Source organism: Pseudochaenichthys georgianus, chromosome 9, assembly GCF_902827115.2.
Source record: "Pseudochaenichthys georgianus chromosome 9, fPseGeo1.2, whole genome shotgun sequence".
NCBI lineage: Eukaryota > Metazoa > Chordata > Actinopteri > Perciformes > Channichthyidae > Pseudochaenichthys > Pseudochaenichthys georgianus.
The window spans coordinates 43063806-43077530 of NC_047511.1; the positions used below are offsets into that span (position 1 = coordinate 43063806).

At 42.8% G+C, this 13725-nt stretch overlaps 1 protein-coding gene across 5 annotated transcripts in view; it reads right to left on the reverse strand.

Moving 5' to 3' along the window:
• Positions 1-13725, reverse strand: part of arvcfb (ARVCF delta catenin family member b) — a 327265-nt gene that overhangs the window by 19012 nt on the left and 294528 nt on the right. For all 5 annotated transcript variants that reach the window (XM_034091650.2, XM_034091649.2, XM_034091648.2 and 2 more), the window contains one exon: positions 3315-3442. In XM_034091650.2, coding sequence (XP_033947541.1) covers positions 3315-3442 — 128 coding nt within the window. The remainder of the gene's footprint in view (positions 1-3314; positions 3443-13725) is intronic.

Here is a 13725-nt window from a genome sequence, read left to right on the forward strand (position 1 = left end):
AGCCTTCCCTGTTGATAACTCACTGAGAGCAGACGGCCTCTCTCTGCTCCACAGCAGCCGCTCTAATTGGAATAAAAGTCTGATCCTGGGTGAGGAGGCTTTTATATCATCCATCATCAGAGGCAAACATCTCCAGAGGAAAGTTTGGGCTGCTTCAGTTATCTAACCGTTATCTGGTCGTGTCGTCCTTCTTATTTCACGGCTTGCTTGACTCCTGGAAACTGATTGGTACATTTTGAAACTCAGCGATCTGCTATTTTTTGATAACAGACCGTTGCTAAGGACACTCTAAACCAGGGGTTCTCAAAGTTTTTGATGAGTGAGGGCCAATTTAGGTACCCAATATTGGATTGAGGGCCGCCCAAGAAAAAACGGAACACAAAATAATTCCAAAACAAATCCTTTCTTTATTGTACTAACCAATTACCGCAAATCGCGAGATGCCTAGTTGCCATGCAACCAGTAGTCTAGCAAACTTTCCACAAGCTGTCATTCATAATTTAGGAATGACAACCCAGGGGGTGCCGTTTTACCATTCTTAAATTCCATTCTAATTCTTACTAGATACAACCATGGAGGATTAAAATATAACGCATGCATTTCACATTAACTATCGCGGGCCGCCAGAAACATTTCCGAGGGCCGCCATTGGCCCGCGGGCCGCACTTTGAGAACCCCTGCTCTAAACTCTAGATGATGTGCAGTCATGTGAGTTTTCAGTCTGATACGATCAGAAAACACAGTCTGAGACTATTTCCTGTTTACACACTGCTTATATGATTTGAAGAGACAGTGCATCAACACGTACGCTGTGTCTCAAATACCTCTGTACTTTCACCTTTTGTTTTGAGGGCATAGGTGTTTTTTCTGTGGCACAATGCACTTTGAGTACCCAGATGACACACTCATAACAGTCAGAGAGTTGAGGTGAAAAGGAGGGCTCTTCTCACACTCAATGACTGCCATCTTGGCCTCCTAACGGAAGTTACATACCTGGTTGAAAGAACACTAAGCAGTTATAAGTTATACCAATGGGTTTTCACACGGCAACATACCACGATACTGGTGCCAAAAAGAAGCCACCGTTATTTTAAAGGGTTAATTGAGTAGTCTGTAATGTTTTGGTACTGCATACAATCATTGCTAGCTAGCTGGTTAAACATGGCTATCGTCACTTGAAGTCAAAGCTGCTGAGTGTGATTTAAGACAACACTACTGAGTCGAAATTAACATGAACAAGTGTTCAACCCACAGAGGTGGGAAGTAGCGGAGTACAAATACTTTCGTTACTGTACTGTACTTAAGTACATGTTTCTGATATCAGTACTTTACTCCACTACTTATTTTTCTGACGACTTTTCACTTTTACTTCTTACATGTTGAACTCAAATACCTGTACTTTCTACTTCTTACATCTTGAACTCAAATACCTGTACTTTCTACTTCTTACATGTTGAACCCAAATACCTGTACTTTCTACTTCTTACATCTTGAACTCAAATACCTGTACTTTCTACTTCTTACATGTTGAACTCAAATACCTGTACTTTCTACTTCTTACATGTTGAACTCAAATACCTGTACTTTCTACTTCTTACATGTTGAACTCAAATACCTGTACTTTCTACTTCTTACATGTTGAACTCAAATACCTGTACTTTCTACTTCTTACATTTTGAACCCAAATACCTGTACTTTCTACTTCTTACATGTTGAACACAAATACCTGTACTTTCTACTTCTTACATGTTGAACTCAAATACCTGTACTTTCTACTTCTTACATCTTGAACTCAAATACCTGTACTTTCTACTTCTTACATGTTGAACCCAAATACCTGTACTTTCTACTTCTTACATGTTGAACACAAATACCTGTACTTTCTACTTCTTACATGTTGAACTCAAATACCTGTACTTTCTACTTCTTACATGTTGAACTCAAATACCTGAACTTTCTACTTCTTACATGTTGAACCCAAATACCTGTACTTTCTACTTCTTACATGTTGAACCCAAATACCTGTACTTTCTACTTCTTACATGTTGAACACAAATACCTGTACTTTCTACTTCTTACATGTTGAACCCAAATACCTGTACTTTCTACTTCTTACATGTTGAACTCAATACCTGTACTTTCTACTTCTTACATGTTGAACTCAAATACCTGTACTTTCTACTTCTTACATGTTGAACACAAATACCTGTACTTTCTACTTCTCACATGTTGAACACAAATACCTGTACTTTCTACTTCTTACATGTTGAACTCAAATACCTGTACTTTCTACTTCTTACATGTTGAACCCAAATACCTGTACTTTCTACTTCTTACATGTTGAACACAAATACCTGTACTTTCTACTTCTTACATGTTGAACTCAAATACCTGTACTTTCTACTTCTCACATGTTGAACTCAAATACCTGTACTTTCTACTTCTTACATGTTGAACCCAAATACCTGTACTTTCTACTTCTTACATGTTGAACTCAAATACCTGTACTTTCTACTTCTACATGTTGAACTCAAATACCTGTACTTTCTACTTCTTACATGTTGAACTCAAATACCTGTACTTTCTACTTCTTACATGTTGAACTCAAATACCTGTACTTTCTACTTCTTACATGTTGAACTCAAATACCTGTACTTTCTACTTCTCTCATTTTCCAAACAGCTGGTTCCTTTAGTCTGAATGTGTGTTTGGTGGCGTGATCATTATTCTTTAGAGTCATTGCGTGCCTATTGATTGGAACACGATCCGTGTATCCATCACTTCCTGGTCTTCTCTAAAGAAGAGGGACCAATGGAAACGTTGTCATGTTGCCGTTGTTCAGCATGGAAACATTCATTAGCTAACAATGACATTATTGTTCTATTAATATAAAGGGAGGTCAGGTACTCTTTAAAACAGCTGCTAGTTATGGGTACTTTTTACTGAAGTACATTTCAAAGCCTCTTTACTTTTACTTGAGTAAAGAAGTTTAGTCAGTACTTCTACTTTTACCAGAGTATTTTTAAACACGAGTATCTGTACTTCTACTTGAGTAAAGAAGGCGTGTCCTTTTGCCCTCTCTGCAGACCGACGACCCGTCAGTGTAATAAGGACGTATCCAGATTGATAAACCCTAAACCTCTAAACCCTTCAGACTCTGTATTCCTGCACCTGCTACTGAAAGGTCAACCATCAGGACAGACTTTGCAAAAATACAAAATGTGTGCAAATACAATCTAACATTCAGACAGGACATAGTTTCCTCGTGTTGTGCTCCTACAACCCCCCCCCCCCCCCCCTCCTCAGGGACTTACGGTCCACTGTCCAGCGCTGAGGTTCTGCAGAGCGCCTGCAGCCGCCTCCAGGGTGTTGTAGTTCTGGCTCTCCGTCAGCAGAGACAGGTACAGCCTCACCACTTCAGGCTGATACAGCAGCTCGAAGCCTGCAGGGAAACACGGAAACACACACACACACACACACACACACACACACACACACACACACACACACACACACACACACACACACACACACACACACACACACACACACACACACACACACACACACACACACACACACACACACACACACACACACACACACACACACACACACACACACACACACACACACACACACACACACACACACACACACACACACACACACACACACACACACACACACACACACACACACACACACACACACACACACATGGTTAGACTATCTGGCAAAAGACAGACAAGCCAATTAGGCTGAGTGAAGGTACCGGCAGTACCAGAGTGCTGGGTTTTATCTCGGACCATGGGGAGGGTTTTTTGGCGAAGGGAAAACAGGGTAAGAAGCTTGGGTTTCCCATAATGCACCATGTCTCTGGGACAACCTTAACAAATGCAACAACATTAGGATTGCAGCTAATTGCACGAAAAACAGGTCCGTTTGTTTTATTCATGTGGAAGACTTTTCTTTTTTTTGTCGCTGCCTTTTATTGAATTAAATATCCATTAAAACAAATGCTGGAACGGTGCTGAGAAGGTTTAATAAGCATTATGATTAAATATACTTATAAAGGATGAGAGGACAAGAAGGAGAAGTTATTGATCCGACCAAACCCAGAGCCACTACAGTCGATAATTAGGCCTTTCTCTGATGGAAACGTAATGACATTATCAGCTGTTAGACAGTGCGGGCTCACAGAGAGACATTAAATCATATTCATACAGGGTCGTTCTTATTTTGCACAACTTCTTAAGTGCTTTACAAGGGATCAACAAGACGATTCAAGTAAGCAGAAGAGGGGGGGGGGGGTTCAGAGCGAAGGTTTCTCCTGTCAAGGTCACGTTGAGCTGCTATCATCTCTGGAGGGAGGCATGCATCTTTTATGGCGGGACGCATTAGCCACAGGAGGGGGAGACATCTCGTCAGACTTTAATGGCTTCAGCAAAACACCTCTCTGCTGCTTTTAAGGAAACTGAAGGCACATTTTCACGACTATGTGCATGTTCGAGTGTTGTTTTACATACATCTTACAGTAGGAAGTAGTTATGGTTGAGATGGAAAGGAAATGTTTTTAGAGTGAGAAATCAAAAACAGTTCTTCAACAGGGGGCAGAATCTGAGGCTCGATAGTTAGAGGTAGATGTGTCGGAGTGTTTTATAAGTTGGTTCACACATACAAGGAATTTGCTTTGGTGTAAAGTAGTTTATCCATTACCACAGCAAGAGGAATTACGTTTTTAAAAAGGAGCAAATACAGAACAAAAGAACTATTAAAAAATAAAACAAGAAATGTTTAATAATATATTAAAAATACAAACATATTTAGATATAGAAATATACAAATGTAGGTATGATAGGAACATGACAAATGACTTTTCTATAATACAAAATGTGCAGTTTATCAGAATTTCAGTTGTTAGAGCTGTACAACTAACTGGTAGCCAAAATCTTCTATTAAGCCCGCGTCACACTGTCCCGAAATTGACACCCGATGGACACACGATAAAGGAAATGTTCAAATTCGGCTCTGATCGTAACAACATCGGGCCATTCGTGAGGGCATCTTAAGCCATCGTATGACCGCCGGTGGAGTTTCTCAGGCTCCGGCAGCAACTTCGTGAGCGGTGGCAAAATCTTTGGCATGCCAAACAATTGCCGAAGGACCTTGCGAAGGTTCATTTTCGTGTTGAATTCGTGTGTCCATTTTGCCCTTCGTAAGGCTATCGTGAGGGCATCTTGTCAAATCGTGTCATCTTTGTCTTTACTTCGTGTGATCATCGGTGCCATCGGGCATTTTTCGCCTCACGAAGACAATACGAAGGAAACAAGAAGCTGCCCGATTGTCTTGGGAAGGCAACACGACTACGTGAAGCCCTCGCAATGCCGTCGTGTAGCCATCGTATTATAGTACCATTTGTGTTCTGTGAAACTGAAAAGGATATTACATTGTTTTTGTTACTTTCGTTGCAGTTGTATGTCTTAAGTGTCATTTAGGTTAACTTCCTGTTTTATTTAGATGCTTTTATTTTGAAGGAGAGTTTACGTTGTTGACAGGAAGTTGTTGTTGCTATGGAAACAACATGAAGGAGTGTGTGGTTCGGGTACCATCGTGTGGCCTTCTGTAGGCATCGTACTCGCTTCGGCTGTTGCTTGGCTGTTGACCAAGTTCGGGGCCATCTTCGTGCGAAATTCACAATTCCATATTCGTGTGTCCATCTGGTGTCAATTTCGGGACAGTGTGACGCGGGCTTTACAGAATGTCACCAGCAGCTTCCTTATCCTCGGTACTATAAGCAATTTCCAATCCTTCTTCTATCCCTTTAGGGCTTGATTACAAAAAGATACGACCCACTGTTTACCACTGAAGCATGCATTTCCAAGTCTCTATTTGAAAACCTCTGTGTCGTGTGGGCAGGGATATATAAAAACAATATTTGATTGACGTGAAAGCAAGCGCTGATAAAGCCTTCGGTGCATTTTTTTTAGATCTTTTTGTTCCAAGTACAATTGCATGAAAGCATTAAGAGGGCATCTTAAGGTAACATTATTGTCAGTAGAAGAAAACAGAACAGTGAAAGAAGGATGGGTGTTCTTTGTGGGTTTGAGAGTTTTTAAAACGGAAATCCACATCCTACACCCGTCATGTGCAGAGCCGAGGCGCACTCTGCCACATTGAGACACGGCTACATCGTTGTTAACACTGAAATGCAGGTTTTCATCCCTGTGGCGTTTTCCCAACCCGAGATCATGCCAAGCTTTCTCTCCAGACTGTGTGTGGGAGGAAGTGCAGGTCGGGAGGATGTGACTGAAATCTGCAAATTATCATGCACAGGACCTTGAGTCGTAACCGTGTGCTCAAACATGAATCACATCAATGGGTTTCTTCGGGGGCGACACATGAGGGGAGAGTGTGCAAAACCAGACACTCGGCAGCATTCTGCATGCTCCTCGTATTTCTGGGCCTACGGGGTGCACACTCAGCAAACTGGAGACCATGTTGCAGGCTCTCGTGATGACAGACGCTTCATCTCCAAGGCTCTCTGTCAGCCATGTTCAACCAGTGGTGCCAACTGTGCTTTCTTTTTGCAATATAATCTGCAAATCCACATTTCCTACACCTTCTAATTCCTCGCGACTAGGTGACTTGTGAAATTGCCCTTTTTTTTTACAAAAGAAGGAGCCAAGAGAAAACATGTGCTGTTCAACAAAGGAGGACGAGGATGGAAGGGGACTCACTCAGCCTTTTAAACTAGTTCCTTTATCCTTAGTGGAATTCCTCGCTGTGGAGCCAGAGGATATTTTCCAGAGCTTTCACTCAGCACCAAAATATGGAGGTCTGTCCAAAAAGCACAATCTGTTTTGATGGCAGCCGTGCACCGCAGGGTTGTTTTCATCAGTCCGCTCCTGCTGCACTTTTGTCCTGTTAGTTGTCAGTGTGTTCGACTGGATTACAATTCATAGGGGAGACGAGCTGTCAGTGTGACGCGACCTTGGCTTTGCTCAGCGCAAACCACAGCCTATGTTCACTGACAGACTGCAAACATGATGGGATGAAGTAGCATTGGGTCTACTTGTGGTCTTACTTTGTAGCAACTGCTCTGATCTTTTAACTTAAAGTGAACTTAAAGTACATCGGCTGTCCAACAATGCGTAAGAAATACGTTTACTACACGTGATACATTCCTAGATTTAAAAAAGTTAGAAAACTGTTTGTATTACAGGGTCTCTAAGACTAATGTATTGCCATTCAGAATGACATTTAAGATTCATTTTGTGGACATTCACTCACTGCATCTTTGGAAAAGCAAGAGGTATTTGGTAAATAGTTAATGGCGGAGGGAGACGGCGACAACTCGTGAAACTAATGCAAAGCTCAATTAGTGTCCGGGTCCTGAAGAGAAGGGGCTCTGTGGTGTGTGACAACTGGGGGAGACACACAGGTAGGATGAGGTGATGCTCAGTGAAGAGCTATAGCATTCACTCGGTCCAAGTGGCTTCACTATTGACTGCATTGTAATTGTGTGACAGGATGCTAAATGATAATGGATTAACTGATGGGCTAGGAGCTGACGCACACACACACACACACCATGTATACATCACTTCAGGGGACATTACATTGACTTACATGCATTTCCTGGAGACTTATCCTAACCTTAACCATAACCAACACATACCTAACCCTAACCCTAAACAAGTCTTCACCCTAAAATTAATGATCCCCCTTATGGGGACCTCCATTTTGTCCCCATAAGGGAAGCGAGTCCCCACACGTGACTGTGTAAACATATTTAGGTGCCCACAAGTATGGTAATGCTAGCACACACACACACACACACACACACACACACACACACACACACACACACACACACACACACACACACACACACACACACACACACACACACACACACACACACACACACACACACACACACACACACACACACACACACACACACACACACACACACACACACACACACACACACACACACACACACACACACACACACACACACACACACACACACACACACACACAATTCTCCATCTGCCTTCCTCTAGGATAGTTGGCTACCTCTGGATACACACCCCAGTGCACACACTCCAGTGCACGCACGCACGCACGCACGCACACACACACACACACACACACACACACACACACACCACACACACACACACACACACACACACACACACACACACACACACACACACACACACACACACACACACACACACACACACACACACACACACACACACACACACACACACACACACACACACACACACACACACACACACACACACACACAGAGCCCTCTCCCAGGCGAGTCCACAAAGTGATGTTCATTGATCCAGTCTGCCTACAAGGCGCCTCTTCCTGCTTCTACACAAGCGCTGCACCACCACAATTTATGTACTGCTCTGTTCCAGGCACACGGAGCTGCCATCGAATCAGAGGACATGGCGGTGTTTCACTTTCTACAGATCGTACTGTCGCGCTGTGAGAGAGACGGATGAAGATAGGGCTGCACAATAATACAACTTTATATAAAATGCAATAAGTGCAATAACTCCATTTCAGTAGGCGCAATATGTGGTTGATGCCAAATATGTGGAATTATCTGAACAGGTTTTGTGGTGCCTGTATTCTGCAGACTTAATAAATAAAAGACGTGTTTGGTCCAGGGCATCAGGTCTTTTAAAAATGCACAGCTCTAACACCTAATTATATTTTATATGAGCATATATTTATTTATTTCATGTATTTTTTTCTTTTGGCTTTAAGCATATTATGTGCTGCACAGTTCGGACTTTAAATATAATAATAATGCATTTAATTGATATAGCGCTTTTCACAACTCAAAGACGCTGTACAGTATGAGGGGGGGTAGACAAACAAGTAAATACAGTAAACTAAAAAAAACTAAATAAAAAGGCAGTCAAGAGGAAGTTGATTGAGAGGGGGGGGTAGACAGAGTTGAAAAGATGTGTTTTGAGGCGGGACTGAAGGACTGTGAGGGACTCAGATATATGTATTGCCAACATCTAAGCTGTAGACATTGTGCATATTATGAAAATAAACTCTTTGAATCTCGAATCAACTCTAAAACATCCCATGATGGTCATTTTAATGCATTGATAATGGGAATGTTTCAAAACGATCCGTCCCTCTCACATTGTAAATTAAAGGGGATTTGCAATATCATAAATAATAGCAAAATAGATTTGTTTACAATAGTTTTCATTGACTTTGTTGTTTTGTATCTTCTTCATGCCACACACACCAAGTCCTCGTATGTGTAAATCTACTTTGCAATAAACCTGTTTCTGATTCTGAACTCATTCCAAACTGTCAACCGAAGTCATTTGGTTTGAGTGTGTTGCTCTTACCTATTCTACGTTGACAGGAATATTGTAATACCACAGCCTCTGACCTCTTAATTGAAATGCTAGGTGTATCCAGTGCTGTAGAAACGATGTGCTGTAACGTTGTTCCCAACAGAGAAATGGAAGACAAGTTCGGAAACAGAGCAGAAACTCTCGCTGACCACAGTGTCACATCCCCCCCCCCCCTGGAACACATGCATAACTAAATCAGGCCATTCCAGTGGGAAAGCCTCGAGTCTCCGGTCTCATTCCACATCTGAAACTCGCGCACGTTTATCCCGGCCGGCCCCCTATTTTATGTAAGAGTGTCTTTGTGTACGCTGCCACATGGGGAAATGCTACAAAGCTAATGACGGCTTTTTGCGGGGCAAAGCCACCGCGGGGCGATGGATAAATCAGCACATCATTAAAAGTATAGTGGCACCGGTATAATGATGGCCGGGACTCTCTCCGGTTCATTAAAAAGCAAAAGGTGAGCGATGGAGCCACGTCGACAAAACACGGTAATTGGAACGGTTCGCAAAGGCCGTGAGAAATGAATTCCACTCTTGAGTCATGAAGTTTTTGAAAATAAGGCTCTGTTTTTGAGTTCTTGGAGAAGCGCCCAATGGATGCATTTATAGACACCGTTGGTTTTCCAATGCATGTTAGAAAATTAGAATTTGACCTCTTTTTAAATCCAGGCTTTTATTTTTGCCGCTGCTTTTAATTGAACTATTCATATCTTAAACTGCACTGTAACTTTTATTCATGTCTTTTTTCTTTTAATGTTTATTTTGTTATCTTTGCTTTGTAATGGCTGTTTCTAAATGCCTTTCATTGTTGGACAGCACTTTGAATTGCCTCGTGTTGAAAGGTGTTGAACAAATAAACTTGCCTTGCCTTCTTGAATGTAAATAATTAGTTTGAGAGTCCCTATTTTGCTTTTTGGGGCTCCAACACATTGTATGTGATAGGCTAAGGGGCGGGACATCTCTAAGAGGTTGACCAATCACAACAGAGCCAGCCAGCGCCGGAGCAGATAGGGCTCTGGTTTCAGACAGAGGGTGAACAGAGGTGCTGCAGCACAGGCAGTATGTGAAAATAAAGAGCTTTGTGAACATTAAAGCATGGAGACATACACATATTAGGGCTGAACGATTAATCGATTTTAAATCGAAATCGCGATTCGAGATGATGCGATTATCAAATCGCAAAGCCTGCGATTTTTTTAAACTTTTGTTTTTACATTTTCGTTTTTTTCATTTTTTTTTACATTTTTTTTTTTCTTCTTGTGTGTCAGTCATCCACACCAATCAGAAGTGCTGTGCTCCACATGTACCAGCCATTGTTAATCAATCAGAAGTGGCCCATGATAGAAGGTGATAGACAGATTGATCCAAGTGCTTTTGAAAGTGCCTGCCCTTTCCAAATGGCTTCCAATGGAGCTTTCCTAGATAGTTTGGTGAAACAAACCGTCTGAGTCAGGTCAGTGACGCTCCATCACATGTTTCTATCACAGGGTGAATCTTTAACTGAAGCTCGACTTTAAAGCAACCCAACGGAAGTTTCATGTAAGTTTAGTTCTTTCACTCGTAGCTCGGGCTGCGGGGATGCTAGAGACAGGAGTATGTTGATACGACCTTCCTAGCCGGAGTTATGGCCGCATTTTACAATAAACTTCCATTGGGTCGCTTAAAAATAAATATCGCAAATCGCAATCGCAATATTTGTCAGAAAAATCGTGCAGCCCTAACACATATTAGCATAATATGTGTATTTAACACTCCTAAACCAGCTTTGTAGTACATCACTAGACCATAATATGTTTGTGAAGGGTGCCACTTGAGGAATGTATGCTTATAATTCTGATTAGGTAGTAGCATGCTTGTTCAGAATGAATGGCAAAATCCTTGGGGACTTGTACAACTAATGTTTGCCGTCAGTTGTAAACAGTGTTAATGTATCTTAACGTATTACGAGAGAAGATGAGATGCATTGTGATTCCATTTGCATTCTACCGATGCATCCTAATGTCAGGCGTGAATTTAATCAGGACTAGATACGAGATGCACGTTAACGCTTGATACAAGGTACACTAATTTGACTTTCTAATTCTTTGTGCCCTACTCTTTCTGGTGTGATTTCCTTTGTGGCAAACCATTGTTAAAACGCTCGTAACCCATGTCTGGTTCCGCTGATTAAAAACATGCAAGTGTCCTCCTCCTCAACTGGAGGGAGAACACGTGACGGAGGCTCTCAATCCCTTTCTCTCCACAGCCCTCCCAACGCACTTGCGGAGCCAAAACAGAGTGCACAGCCGGGCTGAAAAGGCCATTCACCCGCCCCCCCCCCCTTTCACCCCTTCAAACTGACAGGGTTCAGGAGTCAAAGCTTCATTTTCTCCCCCTCCTCACCCAGTTGGCCCCTGTAGCCGATTGGCATCTCTGTGGGCAGCCCGGGGCGCCACACATTAGCATACCCACAGAGTGGTTTGGCCTCAGTGTCGGATGTTGACAAAGAGAGAGCCAGAAGGTGGCAACGGGCCCATCTCTTGAACAGTATACCCATCAGCTCGGGGCCACAAATATGTCCCGGGCTGATGAGCGAGGGAGAAAGAGTGGACAGAGATGGGGGGATATTACTGGATGCACAAGGCGAATATGCATCACTAAACCTTCCTCGCTCTATCTTTGCCATTTCACGACAGGGGTCCTGCTCCAACACTTCAAAAAGTATGCTCCATGAAAGCTTGTTTCCTACCATTCGGCACAATGGGGCAATGACAGGGAAATACTTCCTCTTTCCTGAGCTGAGGCACCAACGAAGTCCTGCTGTGGGCTTTTAGTCCAAAGAGGACCCTTCAAAGCAAAAACCATGCTGACAAACTGACACCAAATGGTCTGAAATGTCCTTCTTTGAAGAAAGTCCATTTGGAAATGCTCCATGCCTCCCACTACCACCTCTGAACTGTCGACAGAAGCAGAGTCAGGGGGGCTCTCACTCTGGAGCCCGGGTTGTGATAGGTGTTCTGGTCCTCTCTCAAGAATGTGCCTTCAGCCACCCGGCCTCTTGTGGATCAACAGTCGTAATGCTCCGCGTGTTTGTTTCCAATGTTCCTGCTGCTAATGCGATAGTGTTTGAGGGCCTGAGGTGCAGGTGTTACTTTATATTACAATCTCTGTCAGGTGGAGATATCATTTCCCCCGCGGATGAAAAACATATTGGCAAAACATGTCACTTCTCCCGTCGCGTGGACGATGAACAAAACCTTTTCATAACCATTTGCCGGGATTCAACAAATGGCTTTTAAATGTAATATCGCCCAATGTTTAGACGTATTTGACAGATAGTACAGACCGCCTGTTTGAGCCCTCGGCTGCACAGTGAGGTCGTTCGGGTTACACTGAATCTACTTGCTCCATGTGTGGCACAGGTAAAAGCTTCATGTCATCCATCCTGGTTCGACATAATACCAGGGAGAGGAACGATGACATTTACAACATGTCTTTCATCTGAATTATGATTAGTGTATGGCTGTCCTTGAAAGCAGCTCTGACACTAATTGTACCGTCTTGTAAAGGTGGATACATTGAACAGCTTATGATATTTAACATGACAAATTAAGGGTGACTCAATATTGCATTTCCAGTTTCTGTCTTCGAGGATATAACTACAAGTTGTGTCAACATACAAGATATACATACAACTCGAAAACGAATATTACAAACATAAGTAAAACCCAAACAATCAAGCCGTGTTCGGAAATCTTTGCTGTTCAAGGTCATTTGACACTGAATGAATGAGTAAGAAAGTATATTACCTTAACACAGCTAAATACATTGTAAGAAAGACAGTTTATGTTTTGCTGTTTTTGCCAAATGTACGTGTATTTCAAAACAAAAGAACACATGATAGTAACGGCCCCTACACACGGCGGCGTGCGTTGCCGCTTGGCGGTGGGCGTGTCTTGAGCTTGGGGAGTCAACGCGAGCAGCCCGACCAACAACCAACCACATGAATGTCCCGCCCCGGACATACAAAGCAAAGCATTCATGCTACATCCATGCTGGCTAAATATGCTGTCTATGCTTGCTAGCTGTCCATTCAAACGAAGTACACTGGATGTAAACTCCCCAAACAAGCGAAAACCTACCAGTTTCCCCCACTGTCTTTGCCACCTCCCCCCATGCCTGGCTCCTCCGGTTTGTATCCCTGTATGTTCCCTACCGCCACGATCATTTTCTCCTCCTTTTGTTGACATATGGGAAATAACTGCGGTCTGGCTCTCCCAACATACACCCGGTTTGATTGGCTACTGCTTGTACTGTCAGAT